We start from the raw sequence: 24,334 nt of genomic DNA, 5'->3' as shown, positions 1-24,334 counted from the left end.
GGAAATCTGTTATGCAAGCAGTTCAAGATGATTGTTTTTCCAGTCAGTGGTTAACATCCTGGCAGGCTGCACATCCCAATATGAATGTCACTGTCATATTAATTACACATGATGACTGATAGGACCAGAAAATAATAGCAAGAGTGATGATTTATTTATTACACTATGTCCAAAATCATGACAGGATACAAACTGTAGCTGACTGTATTTAAAATCTGTGTAAAACAAGATGTTTTGTAGATTTTTATATCCTCTACAAGATCCCCAACAAACTGGTCCACTGGTTAGCTGCATCCTGCTCACTCTTTTTCCTTTAATGCAGCTCAGGGGAACAGCACACAACATTTCCAACATTTTAGAGAATCTGTTTAGGCTCCATAAAGTAATTATTGTTATTTAATTGACATTTTAGTGATATCCAATCATTTTTTTTAATAATAAGTCATTGTTTCCGTAATAAATAGTAATGCAATTTGTAAAGGCATGATAAGAATGAACATAGAAAAATAAGTTGGTTTTTTTTTTACAGAAAAATATATGCAAGATATTTCCCATGGACTTCAAAAATCCGTCAATTATATATTGACGTCTAATCTTGCATTAAGGACAAATATTGTGTGCATACTGCGGCTCTCTGATTTCATTTGTTTGGGTATTATATGTCTAAATGAGAGAATTCCCTATATATAAATAATCTTTCCTTGTCTGAAAAAAATCCAAAAATTCAGCAAAAAAAATTCCCAAATTTCTGAAAATTGCAAAACCTTCAGGAAGACAATTCCAATAATTCTTTGAAAGTTTCCCTCAAAAGTTTTATTAAAAAAAATAATCACAAAAAATTCTTGCAAATATTTTTAAAAAAATGTAAAAATCTTCCAAAAAATCCTAAAAACATCTAAAGTGATGACATATATATTAGTAAAACTTCTCAGATTTTCTTTAAGAACATTCACTTAAAAATCTTTTTTTGTGAATGTTCTTAAGAAACATTTTTAACATTTCTTTTTTTCCACAAAAAGTGTTCAAACATTTCCCAAAAATGTTGAAAATGTGGACATCAGAAGTTTCACTGTGAAAATAAATTTTTCCCCAACATTTTCAAACTTTAAAACGGGTTAATTTGACCCGCAGGACAACACGAGGGTTAAAGTGTTTTTTTCCCCTTTAAGGAGCTCCTCCACTTCGGGCCTACATTTCCCACAATGCACTGCGGCGTAATACTCGGAGAATCAGTGCGTCCAGTTCGCAGCGGCGGAGCGACAGGAGCAGGAGGAGGTGTTCGGGTCAGAGAGGCTGCACGGCGGTTTGTTTCACCCGCCGAGATGTCGGTGTCGTCCACGCAGAGTCCGGACACGACCAGCCGGAGGAGGAGGCCGGCCGAGCACAGGCAGGGTGAGCCGAAATGGTGCTTATGTGAGCGGCTTTAGTTAGCGCGTGTTAACGAAAAAACTTTATTTGTATCGAACCGACTGCGCACTGAGCAGTTCTGTGTACATTCTCCATTTTAATTCTGAGCACACATGACTTTACATTTGCATTCATTACAGTCACATTGTGTTCATTAAGAGGTGTGCGTGTGTGTCAACAGTCTTGAAATGTGCTTGGCTTCCTAAAAAACAGCATAACCGTGCAAACTAGTGCTTCATCTTTAGTGAGTTTTGGTCAAATTAGGACATTTTTAAAAAATGTATACTCCGACTCAATTTAAAGGTTTATTGTAGAGCCTCAGCTCCCAATTTAATATATTTCTATTAGCTTTAAGCACATTACAACAACGTACAGAATGAAATAATAATACAGGATAAAAAAACACAGTAATAATGACTCATTTTTAAACACATTATATTCATACACCACATAATTTGATAATAAAAACAGGGAATTTAAAGGAGATAATAATATAAAAATGTATTATATTCCATTAACCATGCATTGAAAATACAACAATGAACGATTTTATTTATTTTTTGCTGTTTTTCTTTCTAGAAAAAAATCAAAAAGGGCTTTCAAACTATTTTGACCAACTTATTTATTCATTTAGAAATAGTTCTACATTGAGTATTTATCTTAATTAGCATACACATGTTATGAGAAGTAAGCTCATGTAGCTAACTGGAGTTTTTCTAATAATAATAATAATAATGATAATAACAGCTTTATTCATATAGCACCCTTAAGAACAGCGTTTGCAAAATGCTTTGACAGTTAAAACAAGCAAGACAGAGAGTCAAACAAGACACAAGGAGACAATTGAAAGCAGTCAGCTAAAGTGATCAGTACAAATGATAATAAATGAATAATAGGCTAGATTAGCAATCGTAACAAACAAAGGATGTGACATTATTTATCTGTTTGAAAAATATCATTTGTTTATTCAACCTTTATTTAAACTCTGGGCGTGTTGAAATGTATTAAAACTATTTAAAAGGTGTCGGCACACAAATAAAAATACCTTAATGAAAATATAAACGTGAAAAGACAGTAAAGTAATAAAAATATATAGATTAATTAAAACATTTAGTCAATTAAAACAGTAACAGGTGGAACTAAAATAGGATCAAATTAAAAACCTGAAGCATTAGGATAACAGCTGACACCTGCAGCAGGATCCAATCATTGCAGGGCCCTCATTGAACAATAGTGATTAAGTAACATAAGAAACAAACAATAACAAATAGGACCCAGTGTTTGTTGAGTCTCACCTCAGCATACAGCTCACAGTGATGGCTATTGTAATCGTCACCAGTAATAAACCCTACTGCAGTGTGATAAACAGTGTCCAAGGGCTTAAATGAATAAAATGTCACCGTAATCCAGCACTGATAGAAAGGTTATCTCAAGAACAGTCCAGTGAGAAACATGATTTATTTCTGTAAAAGAAGCGGTCAGAATTTTATGTTGGAACTTCATCACAATTTTGGACGCGTGATATATATAAAAAATCATCTACGACAACAAAAACCAAAACTCTGAGTGGTGGATTAAGTTACAGCTTTCATAAACTTCCTCTTATAGTTTGCAATCACTACCATCATCATTAACACTCAGCTACATTTTGTATATTTCTTTAACTTCAGGAAGTCAAGAGCATGATGTGTCTAAACGACAACAAGGTCCAAAAATATACTGAAATCAGTTCTTGTTTTACAAACACCCAATGTGTAAAAAGATGAACCTGCTTGAAGAAATCAGAGAGTCCAATGAAAAGGTCATTTGAGACGACAAAGTGCATTGCAAAAGAGGTGATTGTGTTCAAATAACACATCAACACAAACACAAAAACACTGCTGATAAGAAACCAACACAAACACAAAAACACTGCTGGGAGTGAACTGAAACTGAGATTCTGTTGCAGCTGCTTTCATAGAGAAGAGTCTCTTAGTTCTGCTTTTACCAACTTTCAGAGTAATTTCATTTCTACTGATGGATTCACTCATCCCTGTGTAGCGTTTCTTAAAAAAATAGTCATACATGTCAGAGTTTTTATCATGCATTCACTACATACTGCCATTTTTCAGCATATTCTCTTTGACATTTAAGCCTCTTTTAATTGAATTTTAGATGAGCTCTCGTCACATTTCTAGCAAACATTTGGAAAGCTTCCAATACCTACCTGAGATATGACTTGAATCTATCTATCTATCTATCTATCTATCTATCTATCTATCTATCTATCTATCTATCTATCTATCTATCTATCTATCTGATTTTATTGTACAAAGTAGGTGCAGATGCTGACACACAACATCTGGCACCCTAACAGATCTTAGTCAACAGCTTCATTCTATTTTTTTTTACTCTAAGAACAAATCAAAAAGAGGAAACAAAACAAGACTCTTGTGAAAAGCGTGCAGACTGTTTTAAACTGTTTAAAAGGGGGAAGTCACAATCACTGTGCTTGCTTGTCTCGTGATGCAAATAGTTTGTGGTGTACTTATTCAGTCATCAAGGCTACATCTTTCCTCCTGGAAATGAATGAATGAATGAATGACCTAAAGTGTTCTCTTTGTTTTTTTTTACCCTTTGCGTAATTGCAGTCATGCTTCCGGTTTCCCTTCAGAACAAATCCAGCTGTTGTCAGGCTGGAATCAGGTCAAACGTGTAAAAAGAGAAGTCATCATGCCATCCAGCAGAACTATAGCATGTTAGTGAGGTGTTTAGAGCCAAACACAGTGACTTCAATTTAGTCTGAATTAAAGAAGAAAATGACAGATCATCCATGTCTTAAAGACTTGCTTCAACTTTGAATAGTTGATTTCTTTCCTCTGGCTTCATAGTATGACTAAGGTGTTATCTGCATTGCAATGGAAGTTTATAGAGTGTTTGAAAAAAATATTACCTCACAGAAGCATGAATAAGGTAAAATGTATTGGCCCTAGCAAAGAGCCATGTGGAACTCCATGACTACCTTTTGCATGAGTGGATCATCTTTTTAACATGAGAAAACTGGAATCTATCTAATAAACAGGACTTAAACCAGGTTGTTGCTTTCACTAGTTTTGATGCACTGATTCTGCATATATACATGTTTTTTTTTTTATTATTTAGCATTTGTTTAACCTGTTTAGTCTCTTTGAAATCAGAGATCTCATTTACAAAGGAGACCTGGCCAAGAGAGCAGCAGCATAGTCCCATTAAAAAAAAACAGTAAGCAACAGATAAAATTAACATTAAAACGTGCACATAGACGAGGTATACTGTAATGATTTCACTAGAACTTTACACTCATTCGGTGTGTTACAACTCGACTCTGCAACAAAACAAAACAAGCTGCAACAAAACAGGGAGACAACAGGGTGGTGACTAAAAAAAGGTTTTATTGTAATGCAGAACCAAACCAACAAGGTGCACTAAAGACTATAAACCAAACCAAACCAAAACCAAAAGCAGGGTGCTGGGTTATGAATCTCAGTGTCCCATGGTACATACTATCCAACATGTTAAGATAATTAACAGAAGCCTTCACATACAACACATCTCAATAGTCAATAACAGGCAAAAAGATTGTTTCCACCAGTTTTTGTTTCACACAAAAAGAAAAGCCTGTTTCTGTAATAAAATCCTGATAGGAATTTTATCATATGTGGACATATGTGCATCCTGTTGATGTTTTTAGGGCTACTATGTCACAAAACATGTGTTTTACTACTCTGATAAATGGATTTAGGGTTGTGATGCTGTGAGAACTGTTGTTTTTATTTTAAGGTTTTTATCTGTTCAGCAATTCACGATGGAGAGATCCTTGGATCTACGGTAAGATGGATGAACTTGACTCAGCATGACTGTGCACTGTAACGAAAGGGCTGCAGTGCAGAAACACAGAGCAGCAACAAGTCAGTGCAGATGGACCAACGATAAACAAAGACTTGTCTGATAGGAACGAGGCAGTTTGTGGCTCTTGTTTTCCATTTAATGAGTTTTTACATTATGTTTGGAAACAATAACTCTTTCATGAAATGGACAAACGGGGCCAACCCACATTGAATATTAGTATAACTGATTATTAGGAAACATATTTGCACATATTGGTGTAAACATTTAAAATAGCACAACCCCCAACAGAAAACTTTATTTTAGTGCCTTCATTTTTATTTTAGAAATATTTAATTATCCCTTAGGGTTGTTGATGTGTAATCATCTGATAATGCTTAAATGTCTGCATCACAGCCGAAGTAACGTATTTTAAAATGTATTTATCAGGAGTTAGTTTAAAAAATAACATAAATGGAAAAAGACTTAATATTAGATCCTATATTCAGTCACAAAGACACAGCAAAACAGTTGAATCACAGGTTTGGCACAGTTGAGTCACTGTTGAACTAAAACACTACATTTTATTAAATTATGATCTGATGATTAAGCATATCATTCAGTGCTGCTTAATTTACTACAAATGATGAACGGTGACTCTCTGAGCCACCAACAGCTGCTAACACAACGTTGTGTAGTGTCTACGTGTTTCATACTACACAACAGTTTCAGAACACACGGTGCTGTCTTTGTGCTTTTAAAGGACTGTGCTTTTTAGACATGTTCTACTTTTCTGAGTAACTTGTTTTTCTGTTGTTGTTACAGATTCTTTGTGTGAGAACGATCCTCAGGCTGCAGGTTACAACCATGAACAGCTCCATGATCAACTGTGTGGTGTTCAACAACTAAATGCGACACGCTCCTGCTCTCCTCCTTCACATCACTCCTTATGTCCGGCAGTTAAATGCCTGCCTGCACACGCATGTGAGTGCTATATACCAACCCGTTTCTGTATTTTAGTAGCAGATGCTTGCAGACATTTCCCTGTCGTCTTGTTGTTTGTAATTCCAGGTGCGAGTCATCACGCCTGTGAAGAAAGCTGGGAGGAGATCCAGAGCAAGAAAACCATCAGAGCAGAGAATGAAGTGGAAGCCAACAAACTGGTCAACAACTACCGGGTAGGAAACCAGAGGGGTTTTCAGTGAACTGGAAAGGGGTTTGAGATCGAGACTCCGACTGACTCTGAGTATTTGGTGTCTGTGTCAGTTTGGTTTTAGAAAATGGAAAAGTCACGTGACGGAGCGGCCGTTCGCAGACCGATCAGAGGTTGTGAAGGAGCTCTACTCTGAACTGAACGTCATTAAACCACACGCAGGTCCAGGTACACATTACTGCACTTGTAAAGTTTGTGTTGATGAAGGATTTTGGTTTATTTATTACATCTTGGGCCTTATTTGCAGACATGTTCATTGTATTTGTATGAAAACAGAGATAGTTTCTGAGAAATCCTACGACAGAATGTAGGTGGAACAACATCAGACAAGGCCGGACATGAGTGGTGAGATCACTGCAGGTTATAAACAAATCACACTTTATTTTATGGTCAAACTAAGATGAGATGATAAGATTAAATGTATTGATCTCTCACCTGAGAAATTCACATTTTACAGTGGATGGAGACCATAGACGTCAGTTTAGGGGGGGACGGTGGGGATGTGTCCCCCCCACTTTTTGTCAGGGGTCATTTTGTCTCCAACACATTCAAATTCTTCACATGTAAGCTGTTGTAAACCCAGTTATTTTCAGCAGTATAGAAAATTCCGACGCTCCTGAACGCACCATCCGCACTCGGCCGAGAGTTGCACAGACACGCAGCACACCTTCGTGAGGTTAAAAAAAAACGTGCAGATGCTAAATTTGCGCCCGTGCCAAGTGGAAGCTCCGACCAGAGGCGTGCAGGGGCAAAATTTCGGCCCGGGAGAATTAGTACTATAGCGGCCCGCAGATCCCTGTACCCGCATGTACCAATAGTTCAACAGGATGAGCCTCCGCCTTTGGTGCGGTGGTTGTGAGTTTGAACCCAGCTTGTGGCATTTTGCCGCCGTTTTTCAACATTTTCTCAAAATGCTGTGGTCTCCATCCCCCCACTTTTAAAAACAAACTGACGCCCTTGATGGAGACAAATGAGGCACAGCTAGAAACAAAAGAAGAAATACAAAATTAGAATTAGACTATTTTATTACTAGTTTATTCTCCCAAATAAGTTTGGCTTGCCAGATTATTTGTTAGTTTTTTTGTTAAATCATCCTATTCTATAATCTCAACAATGAATTTGAATGTTATTATTACACATGGAAATAATAATGATAGATATATTTAAATCCATGACCTCAGTTGAATTAAAGTGCCACTATCCTAATTAAAGAAAACGATATGGAGACTGTAACTCTCTTTGTGACCACAGATGCAGGTAGCTCTTTAAAACGGGCGTTTATTCTTTACAAACCTTGGAGCGACTTCATCCTTAAACACACGCCAAGCTCACGCCAGGTTAACGCCATAAGAACTGCAGTGTGCATGAACAGCAGGAGTATTTTAAGAACAGAATTTACAATAACGATAACTGTTCAGACGGGAAAGACAACATGTACACAAATAAACGATACCTCATTGCACTGCCTGTCATGAAAGAGTTTCCTCCTGTTGTCTTCATTTACGGGCAAGAAAAATAATTGTTCCCTCGTCTGAAAAAAATCCCAAAACTCAGCCAAAAATTCCCCAAATTTATAAAAATATTGCAAAAATCTTCAGGAAGAAAATTCCAAAAATTCCTTAAAAATTTCCCTTTTTTTTTTTTTCAATCCCCAAATATGGCAAGAAATAAAAATTTTAAAAAATGTAAATATTTTTAAAAATGAATAAAAATATCAAAAAAACATCTAAAGTGATTCCATATATATCAGTAAAAGTTGTAATATTGTCTTAAAGAACATTCAGAAAAAAAAATCAACCAAAATCCAGCGAATTTCGCTGGATTTTGGTAGATTTTTTTTCTGAATGTTCTTAAAAAAACATTTTTTTTAGCATTCCTTTTTTTGCACCAAACAATGTTCAAAATTTCCCAAAAATGTTGAAAATGTAGAAGTTTTCACTGTCAAAATATATATATTTTTTCCCACATTTTCAAATTTTAAAACGGGTCAATTTGATTCGCACGAGGGTTAAAATCCTTTGAAGTCCATGAAGAGTCTCTCAAACATCGCCAAGTCGCCTCAGGAAGTAAACTTTCCCGTCCATGCTGTCCGACATTCAAATCCGTAGCAGAACCAACAACATGCAGCCCAAGTTCCTGGATGGAAACCTCACCCTTATACTGTTTTTAACTTATTTTTCAATTCCATAAATGATTTATGAACTCATTTAGCTTGTTAAATCATAACCATTTTAAATAATTTATGACATGAACATAGACTTTAGATAACAACATTTACAAAGACGGTGTGTTCCTGTGCCTGCTGTAGAAGCCTTTCACTAAAAATGTTTCTGTTTCTGGTATCAGGTCAACTCATCACATGTGGAAACGTCTTTTACATCTTCCTTTTCGGTTGGTGGGTTTCTCTGGCGTATTTCTTGGTCGGCACTCTGATGTTCATCACGATCATCGGTGTCCCGTATGGTAAGTGAGCTAATCAATAGAAGAGAATGTTAGTAAACGATTATCAGCCACACTCATTCTTTCTTTCCCTCTGTCTTCAGGTAAACTTTGCTGGAAGTTGGGCTGCTACTTCCTGTGGCCGTTTGGCAACTCCATCCACAAGGTGCAGTTTGTGTTTCATCCTGTTGTCTGCCTTCCTTTTCTGCCAACCGAAACGACGCTGAACTCAGTAAATCATGTCGTTTCCTCACTGTCTCTCGCTGAGTTGTGGTTATAAAAAGAGAAGTCTTGTTTTCTTTGAAAAACACAAGTCTACAACATTACAAACCATTTGCAGCAACTCGTTATTGCAAGACATTGAAGATGGACGCAGTTGCATCACAATTTTTCTACTCTCTGAAGACAGTGAGCTTTTTAACACAAGATTTGATTGTATATTCCCTGTAAGTTGTTTGAATAAGAGCTCATATTACCTCATTTATTTCTTTTTGGTTCTGGGGGTCACTCGAGTTTTTCGGACAACAAAAAGTGTCCAAACTTCCAAATTTCACATCGTCCTGTCTGTTTTTGTTGCTTTTGTATGAATGTTTTCATTGGCTCTTTAGAGAAAGTAATCAATTTCCAAATAAAAAAAACAAGAAATCCTATTTTTAATGGTGAGATGTGGCCATGTAGAAGTGCTCATGTTTTTATATGATTTACATTTACCATTAGCTGTTAGTACTTCTGTTGTTAATACTTTTAACGCAGAAAACACAGAAATATTGCGGATAGTTTTAGTTTAAATGGAGGCAAATTCCTGAATCTGAAAGTTAGATGAAACCACAGCTGATCATGACAAGATGTGACCTGTTGAACTCTAAACTAAAACCTGCAGACCAAAGTTCTGAATTTTCTTAGTAGAGCTGTTAGTGTCCCTTAAAGTGTGATTGTTTTGTCAGGAGCTGCAACTAACTGCTATTTCCACTGGTGATTAATCTTTCTGTTAGTTGTTTGGTCGATAAAATGTCTTAAAATGTTTACTTTCAATAGTTCCTGAGATATTTTGCATCCAAACACAGCCTTACATTTCAATTTGCGATAAGCTTGCTAAAGGTGGACAGTGTTGTTTTTTAAATTTCACTGATAGCATTTTAAGAGAGATGGTCGAGCAGAAAGCCCCTGTTGATACGAGACGGAATAACCCTCAAGTTTATGGTTGATCGTGATTATTGTCCTTTATTGAGTATTAACAATATTCAGTACATGTATTGTTCTGAGTCATAAATATCACTTTGCTTTGGTGGTGTGTCTGCAGATAGGAAATACGTTGAGGAGATGTTGTGAGCAGGCGCCAGACTGTGAGTGCAGCGTAGAGGCCATGGAGGATCATTCCCCAGTTCTGCTGCCTTCACCCACCGAGATGCCAGTTTCAGAGGTGCCTGGGCGACCTCGGCATACTCCCTACTGGGTAACTTTACACACTTACAGAAGCATTAAATATACATTTGTGATGTGTGATACTGGCCAAAAATAAATGTACAGTGATCCCTCATCTATCAGGGGTTTACTTTCCAGAACCTCCCTGCGATCGGTGAAAATCTGCGAAGTAGCGACCAAAGTAATTTTATTCTTTATATATATTTTAAGACTTTACAAACCCTCCCCACACTATTATTTACCTTCCTCACATTCTTTTAAACACCTCCTATGCTCTTAAACACTTTCTACACTCTTAAACCTGCATCCTGTTAACCCCTTGATGCCTTTTGTTGTGAATTCGCATCATACCACTTTCATTCAGACTGCAGCCGAGACAGCGTGTCCATTCCCCCAGTAATTATTATGTATCTGTTATTATTATTATTATTATTATTATTATTATTATTATTATTATCTGTTCTATGTGTAATAGACAAATGAACAATCTCCACTTATTTTAGCATCAGCTGGAAAGGAAAAACACACAAAAATATGCTTTTATTTAGTAGTAAGTAAATTCAGGCATCAAGGGGTTAACAACATGTAAAATTCTACATGGGTACTCACCTGTTAATGTGCTACAACTGAAATGATGAAGATGATGATGAATTAGCTGTGCAGTGCTGAGGATGATTAGATGAACATATGCACAGTGAGAACGGACAAGATGAGAAGCTGAACGCTGCTATGCACAGGAGGCAGAGGAGATGGGAGATGGCTGAGCCAATCAGAGCCCGGCTCTGTACGCTACGGATTTTATTCTGATTTAATATGTTTTAATTCTTATTTTTTATGGTTTTTTTCTGTTGTTTTGATTTTCTTAGGCTAGAATATGCTTATTTTACCACAAAAATAATTAAAATAGTATATGAAAATACCTATATGCTGCAAAATCCCGCTATATCCGCAATACAGTGAGACCGTAAAAAGTGAACCGCGATATGGAGAGGAACCACTGTATTCGCTTCTTTCTCCTACATGGAAATCAAGTGTAAGATGTTGGAATACTGACTCCCGTTCTTGCTGTCCAGCGTCGTTTCTCCACCTACGTGTGGCTGCTGCTGGGATATCCTCTCCTGGTGGTCGTTCACTCTCTGGCCTGCTTCATCTCCTGGATCCTGGTCTTCACCATCCCCGTTTCCAAGATGAACGCTCAGACTCTGAGCGTCATCCTCCTCCAGGCTCCCGAGGACGTCTGCATCTCCAGCAGCTCACAGAGAAAGGTAAACGGGAGATTTAGCAGTCGTCAGCCCCAGCACATAATCCTGGGAAGACGCTTACGCAACGGCTTCTTTATTTTCCTCGACCTTTAGCATCAAGGCTACGAGACCCGAGCGCTGCTGTGCTGCTACCACGCTGCCAACTGGTACTACTACAAGTACACTGTGGACGGCATCAACGTGTTTGCTGTCAGTATCCTTTACGCTTTTATTGTGTGAATCATTACAGTGAGTGCTCCGTGTCAGTGTGTCATGTGAAAACCTGTTGTCATCTTCAACAACAACCCCAGACCTCCTTCCTCTAGTGATAGTTGCTTTGGTGATCGGGTATATTGACAGAGAAAACCAGTACGCCAGCTCTGATGTGAAGTTTGCCATAGCGATTGGCTCCATCATACCTCTGTCCTATTATATCGGTATGGGCATCGCCAGGTGAGCAGTTTTCGTCTCCGTTAAGCACATAATGTTAACCCTCCTGTTGTTTTTCATTTACAGGCTCCGAAAAATATTGTTTCTTTGTCTGAAAAACATCCAAAAATTCATCAAAAAAATTGCCCAAATTTCAGAAAATGTGCAAAAACTTCAGGAAGAAAATTCCAATAATTCCTTAAAATTTTTATTTTTAAAAAAAATCCCCCAAATGTGGCAAGAACATTCTTGTAAATATTTTTAAAACAGGAGAAAAAATCTTTCAAAAAAATCTAAAAAATATCTAAAGTGATTACATATATATCTGTAAAACTTGTAATATTTTCTTTAAGAGCATTCACCAAAAAATCAACTAAAATCCAGCGAATTTCGCTGGATTTTAGTTGATTTTTTGGTGAATGTTCTTAAGAAACATTTATAGCATTTCTTTTTTTCCACTAAAAAATTCTCAAAGATTTTCCAAAAATGTTGAAAATGTTGATATCAGAAGTTTCACTGTGACAATATATTTGTTTTTCTCCACATTTTTAAACTTTTAAACGGGTTAATTTGACCTCCAGGGCGACACGAGGGTTAAAAGTTTTCTTCCAAATGATGCCGATAATCTTTGCATTTGCAGCATCTCAGCCCAGAGTAACTTTGCTGTCGGCGCCGTGGTCAACGCCACCTTTGGCTCCATCACAGAGTTGACGTTTTACATCACAGCGCTGCTCAAAGGTCACCGGGAAGCAAACCCGTGTCTGCAGGAGGTGGTTAAGGCGGCGCTGACTGGCACGCTGCTGGGATGCATCCTCTTCATCCCTGTGAGCTATAACCTGCATTTACATCCCACTGCACATCTCTGGCAAGCTGGTGACAGCTGTGACTGTTGGGTTAGGATTTGTGATGTCACAAAGCATATTTTTGACCCTGAATCAAGCATCTAATAGGAATAAATGATTTACATTTTATATCCAAAAAGGTCAACTTCTCTGTGACACCAGAAAGGTCTGCAAAAACACTTTTTCTGGCCGTAACTCAGGCACATTTCATATTTGCTCAGACACTGATTTGGTGATTTGTTGCCCACCTATTAAATCTTTGTCAAGTCTTCACTGCAAAAAAGAATCTGAATGGATGCACAGTGACTGGCAAAAGCAATAATTCTAGTTAATTCTAGCCGTTTTAAGTTAACAGACTGCATTAAAGGTGCCCCTATGAGTTTTCTAAACACATGCTTACATTCACCATCGTGCTAAAATGTCCTCTGTGTGTCCCTGATTCTCTTAACACGCAAGTTGAATTCATTCCTTCTACAAGTAAAGACCAACTCCAGCGAAAAACAAGCTGTTTTTATAAATTGAGATTGATATTTATGTTTCTGTCACCCCCGGGCCTCCGTACATCGGTGTCTATAAGGCTTTTATATTCAATTTCAGACTAAACATCCGTGTGTTTGTTCTAAAAATTGGCTGATTTCAGACAGAATGGCTCATTAGCAGTTTCCTGTTGGTCCTCTGTTAAATATTTTACTGACGTCCATATGGTGACGCATCATAAGCAAAAGAAGCAATAAAACACGATGGTCGAGCATTTACACCCCGAAAGTGCCGTCTCAAATAAACAATAAACAGACGGCCAGGTTTTCACACCTAATAAAGTAAAAAAAAAAACAATCCTGTCCAGTTTGCAGGACGTGACTTTCTGTATTATTTCTCCTTTTCAGATTCACTTCTTAAGTCGAACAAGCACTGCTAAGGAAAGAACTGTGTTGTTACATTTATATTAAAGGAGGAGGGGAATATTTTCATGGGAAAAAAGCTCCTAAATCTTTACCTTTGAGACACAAATATGAATTTTTAGGCAATTAACAACAGAAAACCACTTCTAAAATGCTTCAAATCCTCTATTTTTTATGTGCGTGTTTTCTAACCAGTAGTCTGTGATCGCTGCCTTTGTCACAAACTGCTGCATGTGTTGATCAGAAACCAGCATCCTCATGCGTGTTTAAGCACAATTCAAACAAAACAAGGAACCTCTAAAACATCACTCTCTATACTACAAACACAAATACTAAATAATCGCAACAAAAGCTGTGATTTCTAACAGTTACCAACACACTCTTGCCCCTTTTTTTCATTTGTATGTCAGCCCACTGCCTTATAAGCATCTTTTTAACCTTTAGACTCGATGAGGAATGTATTAAATCAGAATGAATAGGCCTCTTGTTTTCTTTTTCTCAGGGCATCTGCATGATAATCGGAGGACTGAGACACAGCGAGCAAAGATTCAACAGTCGTTGTACAGGAGTGAGCTCCGCGTTGCTTTTCATCTCAGTAGGAGGCGAGTATTTAAGAGTCAACACGTTCTGTCGCTGTGTACAAACTGCAGGATCAGACACAACAAAACACGCTCTACAGAACTTTTAAATCAACGAGGAGACTGATTTGTATTTTCAAACCGCTTCATGAAGCTGGCCGCTGATTTACCCCAAAAACTAATTCATTCATGTTTGCCAAGCTGCGGTTTCTCCACTAGGAGAAGCTGTTTGCTCATTCATTTCCAGCACAAACGTTTTTTTTTCTTTGCCATAGCTGCTTACTTATACTCCCATCCAGACAACAAATGCTTTGTTTTTGTAGCTGCTGTTTTTGTTGTGTTTGCATACATTTTGGGTTTGTTTTGTCTAACCTGCAGCACCTGTAGGCCCAAAATAAGAAGAGAAAATTCCATATAATTGTGTCTCCAGTGGATATTAAACAATCAAATAAAACTACAGCTCAGCCAGTGGCAATAAAATGTGAAACTCTTGTTAATTTTAAAGGTTCGTTTAACCTTTCATTGGGCACGTGGTCATATTTGGTCATTAAATATGGCGTTGCTCTGCCTCTCAGTGAGGTCGAGAAGGATGTGGTTTTAACCCAGCCAGTCGGGGAAGATGAGTCTACATTACATCACATGACATCGTGGCATTTGACCAATCAGCAGAGGCCTGGAACGAATCAAACTTTGTCTTTTCTCAGAAGTTGGAAAAAGAAAAACTTGCAGCTTGGTCATCTTCCATATTTGGAATTAAAAACGTCAAAACTAGCCGTGGTTAGTTGACGAATCTCACACATTTTACAGTTGAGTAGTTCTGCTAAGTGATGATATGTACAGCCATGGCCATAAGTTTGGACACAAGTACCATGACGCTTGTGAATCTTAGAAAATACCACAAAATTGTCACTTACAATACAGTACACAACTCCTGAGAACTATATTAAGTTTCAAATTTCAAAAAAACATCAAAAGAGTTTGGTGTCATTTTGTTATTCTTACCAAATTCGGTTGTGAAAGTACTGCATTTTTTGTTATTTTCTTCTAATATTATGTTTTGGGAACAAGGTTGTTCTAATTGTTGGAATTTATTGATAATATTATATCCCTTGTTGATTTGTTGACTAATTAAACTGGTGCTGTCAAAAAATATTAGTTATGTTCTGTAATAGACATCAAAACAGACATAGTAAGTCATGCTGTGTCCAAACTTATGGCCTTGGCTGTATGTCAGGGTAGAGACTGCGATTTGGTAGAGTTGGAGTTTCTACCAGTAGAGATTGCGATTGGAGTCTCTACCAGTAGAAACTCCAATCCTACCAGTAGAGATGGAACTTTAAATCTGACCCCTGCCCTGACCCTAACCTTAAAAGTCTAACCTTAGCCCTGACAAATCTCTACTGGTAGGATTGGAGTTTCTACTGGTAGAGATTGCGATCACAGTCTCTACTGGTAGAAACTCCAACTCTACCAAATCGCAGTCTCTACCCTGACATATATATTTCTTAGAATGATTTTTTTTAACCACTAGCAGGCAAAGAGCCATACATGGTAACTTCACTAACCTGGAATTTCAACATGAAAATTAAACATTTTGAAAAAAGTAACAAAAGAAAAAGTCTTATGTCCTCCAAAAACACTCTCAGGTATTTCAATATTTCTTTCACTAAATGCTGTGTCCATCAACCAAGTCTTCTAACGCAAGTCTTATTACAGAAACTTCAAATACTCATCTCCAAACGTAACATAAAAGTTATAGATGATGCTCAGCTGATGGTGACAGCGACAGAAGCGACTGCACCAAGCTGTTTGTTTCTTACACTCTATTTGCTTTCCCAAAACCAGCTGCATTTTAAAAGCTTTACCAAAATGCTACTCGCTGACCCCTCTTCTTTCTTGCTGTCACTGGCAGGTGTGTTTGCTCCAACGCTGTTCTCCAAAGCTTACGGGAACCTGGTGTGCGACGCCTGCACCAACTCCACTGCAGGAAACGGCACGAGCAACAGCAGCGGACCGTTCGTCTGCCACAACTGCCACTACGATCTGGTGATTGGCCCTGAAAATGAGCTGCAAACATGCTCGGATTCACGCTCACTGTACGATGTGTAACCTGATGTTTTGTTTTATTCCACAGAACAATGGCACGCTGTTCCGCAACCACGTTCAGTAAGATTTTCTTTTTTTTATTTATTCACTGATTTTATAAAAGATTGTAAAACTGTCCAGTTAATGAGAACAACTGCCATCATCGCTACTGTTGACCTCAGATAACAGTTTATTTGTGCATTGATTTGGATGTTTCGGGGACATTTTTCATTTACAGTATGAAAATGACTCGTAACCAACTGATGGAAATGCTTTTTCTGGTGTTTCTGTGTTTCAAAGTTGCACTATTTCCACCGCGTTCTTTCGAAAACCCTTCTCGTTGGTGGATTTAAGGCGAAAATTCACATAATTCCCTCCACAAGTTCTCAGTTTGCTTGTTTTGAAGTCTCAGAGTTGGGAAGCTGATTGCACCGTCAAGTAGTTTTTATTCTAGCAAAACAAATATGGAATAAAGGGGGATAAATCAGTCTAAAACTATTTATACTGTTGAAAATGACTGGTGCTTATTTAAGGTATAAAATGATCCAAAGCAAGTGCACACCTACATGCTTCTTCAAATTTCTTAAAGGCAGCAGATCGTGCTCTTTTCCAGCAAATTAATCAAAATCTCACATGTTCCCTCAGTGTCTTTTTATGTTTTTCAGCTCAAAAATACTGAAGAGATGGTTCTTAATGGTTGCGTTCCAAATCGTATACTTTTACTTTTTACTACTGCAGCTGCTCTCACAAAGTACAAACTTTATCGTGCAGTGTGCATACAGCAGGGACGTACTACTTCTTTATAATATTGTGTCTTAAGCTTTGGTCTGGAGGCCTCAGCTTGTTTATACTCGCAGAAGGATTGTGCGTCAGATTGTCCAGAAAATCATGCTGGCTTCACTTAAGAAAATGCCACCCTCAAAACAAGGAAAAAACTTATTTCAAAGAACTTCTACCTTGAAATAAGTGAAAAAATGAAAGCAATTTTTCACGCAAAAATAGATTTTCACTTTCATGTAATCGGCTAATTTGAGACGTATTAACCCTTCATTTACAGGCACCAAAAAATATTATTACTTTGTCTGAAAAAAATACAAAAATTCAGCAAAATAATTCCCCAAATTTCCAAAAATTTGCAAAAGAAAAATTCCAATAATTCTTTAAAAATTTCCCTTAAAAGTTTTATTCAAAAAATAATCCCCCAAATTTAATGAGAAAATTCTTGTAAATATTTTCAAAAAAATCCTAAAAATCTTCCAAAAAAATCCTAAAAATATCTAACATATATATCAGTAAAACTTCTAATATTTTCTTTAAAAACATTCACATAAAAATCAATCAAAATCCAGCAAATTTCGTGGATTTTGGTTGATTTTTATGTGAATGCTCTTAAGAAACATTTTTAACATTTCTTTTTTTTCCACCTGAAAATGTTCAGAGATTTCTCAAAAATGTTGAAAATGAGGACATCAGAAGTTTCACTGTGAAAACATATTTTTTTCTCCACATTTTCAAGCTTTAAAACGGGTCAATTTTGACCTGCAGGACGACACCAGGGTTAAACTTATTTGAGTTTTTTGTAAAATACAACTCAACACAAGATAATTTAAAGATTGTTTGACTTAAGGAGATATTTAAAATGTTTGAGGAGGGACAGATGTCTCTTTAGCAACTACATAACACTATAAAAATGGATTTTCATCATGTGGGGCCCTTTAAATGTATTCTACCTCATTAACTGTGTGTGTTTTTGTTGTCAGGCCGCTGGTGTACACAGTTTCTGCCCTCTTGCCGGTTGCCTACATCATCGGTCTAATATTTACTCTGAAGACACACTCCCACATTTATGACATCCACGTTGGAGAAGGACAAGGTATGAATCACTCCCATGACGCACACTAAAATCACAAGTTGGGTTCTTGTGTGGTTTTACAGCGAGGACCAAGCTGTCTGATGCTTCCAGCGTAACGTGTTTGTGTTGCAGTGACTGGCCACCATGGGACGGTGGTCCACTGGTCACGGTGGAGGTCTCTGGTCATCCTCATCATGGCCACCGTGCTCACGTCTGCTTGTGCCGACCTCGCCACCGAACACATCCAGCCGATCCTGAACCAGCCCAACATCTCTCAGGTCAGGACAGATGTCTCACACTGGGGAAAAAAAAAAAGCTCCTCTCAAAACAAGAAAAAAAACTTTACCTTGAAATAAGTGAAAAAATCTGCCAGTAGCAACAAGTGAAAACTGGCTTGGTAAGATTTCTTAAAATAAGATGTGATATTTAGAATTTGAGATCTTAAAATTAGCTGGGAAAACTTATTTTAAGTTGTATTTTACCAGGATAGTCAAGCTTAGGTGTGTTGACCCTCCTGTCTTCATTTACAGCACCAAAAAGTATTGTTCCCTTTTCTGAAAGAAATCCAAAAATTCTGCAAAAAAATTCCCCAAATTTATGAAAATTTTCAAAATCTTAAGGAAAAAAATCCTTAAAAATTGTCCTTAAAAGTTTTATTTTTTAAATAAAAATCGCCTAATTTAGCAAGAAAGAAAAATAAATAAATAAAATCTAAAAATTGTAAATATTTGTAAAAAATGAATAAAAATCTAAAAAAAATCCTAAAAAATATCTAAAGTGATTACATATAATATTTTCTTTAAGAACGTTCAGAAAAAAACAACCAAAATCCAGCAAATTTCACTGGTTTTGGTTGATTTTTTGTGAATGTTCTCAAAGTTTTTTTAACATTTCTTTTTTTTCCACCAAAAAATGTTCAAAAAATTTCCCCAAAAAATTTTACAATGTCGAAGTTTTAACTGTGAAAATATGTATGTTTTCCACATTTTTAAACTCTAAAACGGGTCAATTTGACCTGTAGGACGACAGGAGGGTTAAAACAAGATAATTTCAAGACTGTTTAACTTAACAAGATATTTAAGATGCGTTGTCTTAAAACAAGTCCCTCCATCTTGCTGGAATGTCTCTTGTTAAGTGAATTTGTCTTAAATCAAGCGGAATGAGACATTTTGACTAAAATCAAGACAAATAGACTTGGTCAGATTTAGAGTTTTTGCAGTGCAGGGTTCTTCCTCCGGCTGTGTTCACGTTTATCTTTTACCCTCCAGTATTTCATAGGGGTGACGGTTCTCGCTATGGTTCCTGAGATCCCGGAGATTGTAAATGGGATCCAGTTTGCACTCCAGAACAACATCAGCCTCAGGTAAATTAAATGAATTATTATAAAGAGGACAGGTTAAAAAGTCACATCTGTATCTGAAATAACTTGTAACTCCTCCCCGTTCTGCAAGAACCAGATCTAAACAATAATATCAATGTTATTTGCAGTATTATTTCTCAATAGTTTATCAGTTGAATGTGTAATATTTCATTTTCATTCGGAGCATTTTCATTATTGATTTGCAATATTTCAGTAAGACTTTCATCTCATTTTCATTAATCTATTATCATGTGTGATTTTACGGCTGTTTAACTGCCAGCATGACTTTCCACTTCTCTGTTCTAATCCTTTTTTTTTTAGCTTGCTTTATTTCAGTAATGCACCATACTTAGATCTTATTACTTTTTACCTCTAGGCCTTGCGTTTCTTATGTCATGTGTTTTTTCTGAGCAATGTGTGGCACAAGATTTCCATTGGGATTAGTGACGTTTTATCTCGTTTTATGTCCTTTTTTCAGCTTGGAGGTGGGCGGCTGTATTGCTGTGCAGGTCTGCATGCTACAGATTCCAATACTGGTCTTTTTCAATGCCTTCTGGGTAAGTCACCCTTCTCTTTATTGATTTATTCATGAAAATGCATATGGGTTTATGGTTTTTCTAACCGGACGCCGTGCGTTTTGTCCAGGATGTGGGATTTGTGCTGTTGTTCAGCGACCAACACCTGTGGGCCAGCATCTTCAGCGTCATTCTGGTCAACTACATCTTCATGGATGGCAAGTCCGACTATTTCCAGGGTGAGTTTACAGAATTTAAAGGGTTGAAAGTAGAGGTAGCTTTTTCTTTACTTGGAAATGTTTGCGGTTAAATTTGAAATGAATAGACCTCATGATGTGAAATAGATGTTAGATCTGAAAAGAAGTCGGGTCAGTATGTAATTGTGTGACTTTTTGTATCATAGTTGACATTTTTGCTGTTTTCAGGTCTAAAATCAACATATAACCAAACACCACATGGCATTTTTATAGAAATATTCTTCTAAATATTATTTGTACAGTTGAGTGAAATTGAAATTTATTCATAAAGATCTTGTAGTAAACCTGTTAATTCACACACTACTTTATATGAAATAACTAAGAAAGCTTTGATTGATTTAAACAATCTCACCGCTTCTTCATGAATACTAAAACACGAATAAGCATTTCCTTGTTCTAATCTGTGGACAACAACAAGGTAAATATGTATTTAAAATCAATTTATAGGTATTTCTGACTCAGGAACAGCAGGAAATCTTGTTATTTTCCAGATAAAGTTTGATATATCGCCAAAAAAGAAACATCAGTCATGATTATCTCAACTTAATAACAAGAACACCATCAAACATTTTGAATCAGCTCATTTTTATTATTGTTTAGCTAATTAGAAGGTGGTTGTTATTAAATTGGGATGATTATTTAGTTGATATTTTAGTGATATGTAGTCATTTTTTATTAATAAGTGATTGTTTCCATAATAAATAATTATGGAATTTGTAAAGACATGATCATAATGAACATAAAAAACATTATTTTTTTCACTGAATGTAAAAAAAATAATATATGCAAGACATATCCCATGGATTTCCACAGTCCCTCAGTTATATATTGATCCAGTCCATACAAGCAGTTTCAGGTTGAACACAGACTGCATATATTTTGCATCACTGCTGGACATTTTTAAAAGTCTTCAAAATTAGGCCTTTGAACCTACAAGACAAATAAGGGCCAAATTAGGATGCTGTGATAATAACAATGAAATATGTTTTTCCTTTTTCTTGCCAAACTCTCTGTTCAGCAGCCAACTCTTAACTTTAAACGTCTCTGAACACGTCAAAGAGCAGCTGGTCTGAGCGGCTGCTTCAGTCATTTATCTGGATAACTTCACTGAATCACAACAGCACGTCTTCTGCAGGTTTACATCAGTCAGAGATGTGGACCTCAGAGAGCTCTTGGTTTTATTCAGGAAGGTCATAACTCAGGAAACGTTCCACAGTAAGAGCTGTTGTCAGTGGCTGCCTGTTTGTTTTCTTCAGGCACAGCTCTGGTGGTCGTCTACCTTATCCTGCTCGCTCTGTATTACTTTGCTCCATCTCCATCCTGCTGTTGAGCGTGAGACTGTGACATTCAGGTAAAAGTTACACTTTTCAGAAGCAGGAGGACTCCAAATGTTCACATTCAGCTCCTCTCAATGTTGGTCCTTTCTTGTTTGAACAGAGATAATAATAACCTGATGATGTGGGTATTTTCTTCTGTTGTTTTCTTAACGATGCAAAGAAAAAAAATGGACTCTTTGATCTCAGGTGGATAGTGTTTTTGACCGCATACACTCCTACTGTTATAAGATGCACTATTTCTAACATATTTCATGTTTTTAGACTCGTAACTTATCTTCTTTGTAAACTGTGAAGGAAAGAAAAGCAGTATTTTTACAAAACAAATGGATATTATAGTCCAAAGTGTCTGCACTAATGGTATTTTAATATGCTGTCCTAATAAAGTTTGTATTGTCAAACTGAAGATGAGTAAGATGGTACATGCAAGGTTCCCACACGTCCTGGAAAACCTGGAAAATGAGAAAAAAGGACAAATGTCCTGGAAACGGTTAACTTATCCTGAAAAAGTATTTATCCTTCCCCTGTCAATGCAAACAGGTTAAAAGTTATGCACATACATGTTTGTTGTGACCTTTTCCTCTGGGCAACATTAAGGCATATTATATTTATATAAAATAGTGCTTCTCTGCTTCTAGCCGGCGCAGCGCCTCACGTGACGCTACCAGCCAATCAAATTTGTCTTTCCGAATTGAGCACTTCTGCAACCCAGTTCTTCCAATTGACTTTGTTGCTACATTTAGCGACTTTTCAGACCCTGTTAAGGACTTATCACCTCGAGACAAAACTAGTGACTGTAACTTAAAAAGTGTTGCGAGTGTTGGTCCTGGAGTGTGAGGGTTTTCTCTCCCGTGGGCGGCCACAGCTCCTCTCTGTCCTCTGTTGAGTGACAGGCAGAAGAGAACTCTAGTATATATAATATATATATGTATATGTATATATATATATATATTCTTCTGAGTTGGCTGTGAACTGTAAATCTATAATATCTTCTATAAATCTATAATATCTTCTATAAATCTGCTTGGAATCTTCCACTTCCTGTTTGTCAAATTGACCTTCTACCTGGGCAGGTTTTGTTGGAGCTCATCAACAAACATTTTGGGTAACTGCACTTTAATATGGATGGATGACACTGAATTAGAGTCTGTTTTAATGAGACTGAGTTCAGATGTGTAGCTAAGTAAGAAATTTAAACCTCTTGACTAAACCAGTTTATTAGGATCAGTTTATTAGGGATGCTGGTTAAAGACCTGCTCTTCTAGTCGTCTTCCTTCTAGTTGCTGTAAAAAGTCACTCCATCCTCGCCGACTTCAACACCTCTTCATGACAACTTGTTCTGCCTCTGACCTGGTGGAAACTCAAGAAACTCGGAAAACCTGTCGGGGCTCGGATTTTCAAGAAACTCATTGGCGGGGGAAGGTGTGGTGGGCGGTGGGGGAGTAGGGGGGCAGTGGGGGGAGGTGGAGGGGTAGAGGGGGGAGGTCGCCACCCACCTCCCCCCCACTCTCCGCCCTGACTCCACCTTGACTCCGTCTTGACTCCACCCATGTGGTCACTTTATTAGGAACGGAAACTACGATGTCAAAGGGACGACGAGGTTTTATGTTTTTATCTGATCTGTAGCTCAGTGAGTTAAGGGTTTACCTATGGAGCTGCAGGTTGCCGGTTCAAAACCCAACCCTTCTCAAAGTTTTTGAAAAACTTAGACAAAGCCAAACACCAGTGGTGGTTCTTGAACCTGCTACCTTCCACTTGGTAGTCTCTCTTCTTGCCTCCTGAGCTACTCACTCAGATACTAATTCTTCTTTTTTTGCGCATTTATCATCTATTTTTTGTCATTTTTGAGGTTTTTTTTTTTACTCAAGTCTCGTCTCGACCGTTTTTCTCAGCAGGTTGGACTTCAGCCTTTGTGCTGGAGGGTTGAACCCTCAGTTCCAAGACTTTCTAAAGCCTCCAGACCTCCTGAGTCCTCAGGACCTGAGCTTTCACACAGTCTGAGGGCTGAAATTTTCTAAGTCCCACAGTAGATCTCTGTTATATTTAACTTTCAGACAGTCCAAGGACTGATATCTTCTAAGTTCCTGAGTAGCTCACTGTTAGTTTGAACCTTCAGAGAGTCTGAGGACTGAAGTTTTAAAAGTTTCTCAGTACGTCTCTGTTAGTTTGAACTTTGTGGTTAACAGAAGCCTTAAAACTTGTGACCATGAGTCTTGATTTCACATTTAGACCATCCATCTGAGTTCTTCTCAGACCTTCACCTGTGGGTTCTTTAGAAATCCTGAACAAACTTTGATTCTCTTCACTGAACAGTAAAGTTTGTGGAGATCAGAAGGTAACATTAGTTTGATCGATGCCTTCAACTACTAGTAGACTTTATCTGGAAAGCAGTTTTCTGAAATGAGTTCTTAGTAAATCTGTCCACAGTCAAACCAAGAACACAGAAAGAGGAAATGTTTGAAGAAACAACTTGATGTTTTCATTTCAGGCTAGAAAACGCTTTAAGACCTTTATCTGTTTTTGCTCTTTTTCATCGTTTTATCGTTTATTCTGTTTAATTTGATCTTCTAAAGTCTAACTGGTGTCTTTTCAAATGTTTTGTCTTTAGTTTGATTCTT

The 24,334-nt window shown here is 37.2% G+C and overlaps 1 protein-coding gene across 1 annotated transcript; it reads left to right on the top strand.

Moving 5' to 3' along the window:
• The first annotated feature begins 1,223 nt into the window (after positions 1 to 1,223).
• Positions 1,224 to 22,122, top strand: LOC110955542 (uncharacterized). Its single transcript, XM_022200582.2, has 20 exons — positions 1,224 to 1,392; positions 6,076 to 6,234; positions 6,322 to 6,428; positions 6,517 to 6,631; positions 8,810 to 8,926; positions 9,007 to 9,068; positions 10,203 to 10,355; positions 11,398 to 11,589; positions 11,680 to 11,779; positions 11,877 to 12,018; positions 12,635 to 12,818; positions 14,238 to 14,337; positions 16,226 to 16,359; positions 16,448 to 16,479; positions 18,159 to 18,271; positions 18,383 to 18,528; positions 19,519 to 19,613; positions 20,089 to 20,167; positions 20,256 to 20,364; positions 21,639 to 22,122. Exons 1-20 carry the CDS (start codon positions 1,323 to 1,325, stop codon positions 21,710 to 21,712), a joined length of 2,283 nt encoding a protein of 760 aa, XP_022056274.1. The 5' UTR covers positions 1,224 to 1,322; the 3' UTR covers positions 21,713 to 22,122.
• Positions 22,123 to 24,334: the final 2,212 nt, after the last annotated feature.

This window comes from Acanthochromis polyacanthus, chromosome 8, assembly GCF_021347895.1.
Source record: "Acanthochromis polyacanthus isolate Apoly-LR-REF ecotype Palm Island chromosome 8, KAUST_Apoly_ChrSc, whole genome shotgun sequence".
In the NCBI taxonomy this organism is placed as follows: Eukaryota; Metazoa; Chordata; class Actinopteri; family Pomacentridae; genus Acanthochromis; species Acanthochromis polyacanthus.
This window is presented reverse-complemented; position numbering and strand designations above follow the sequence as displayed.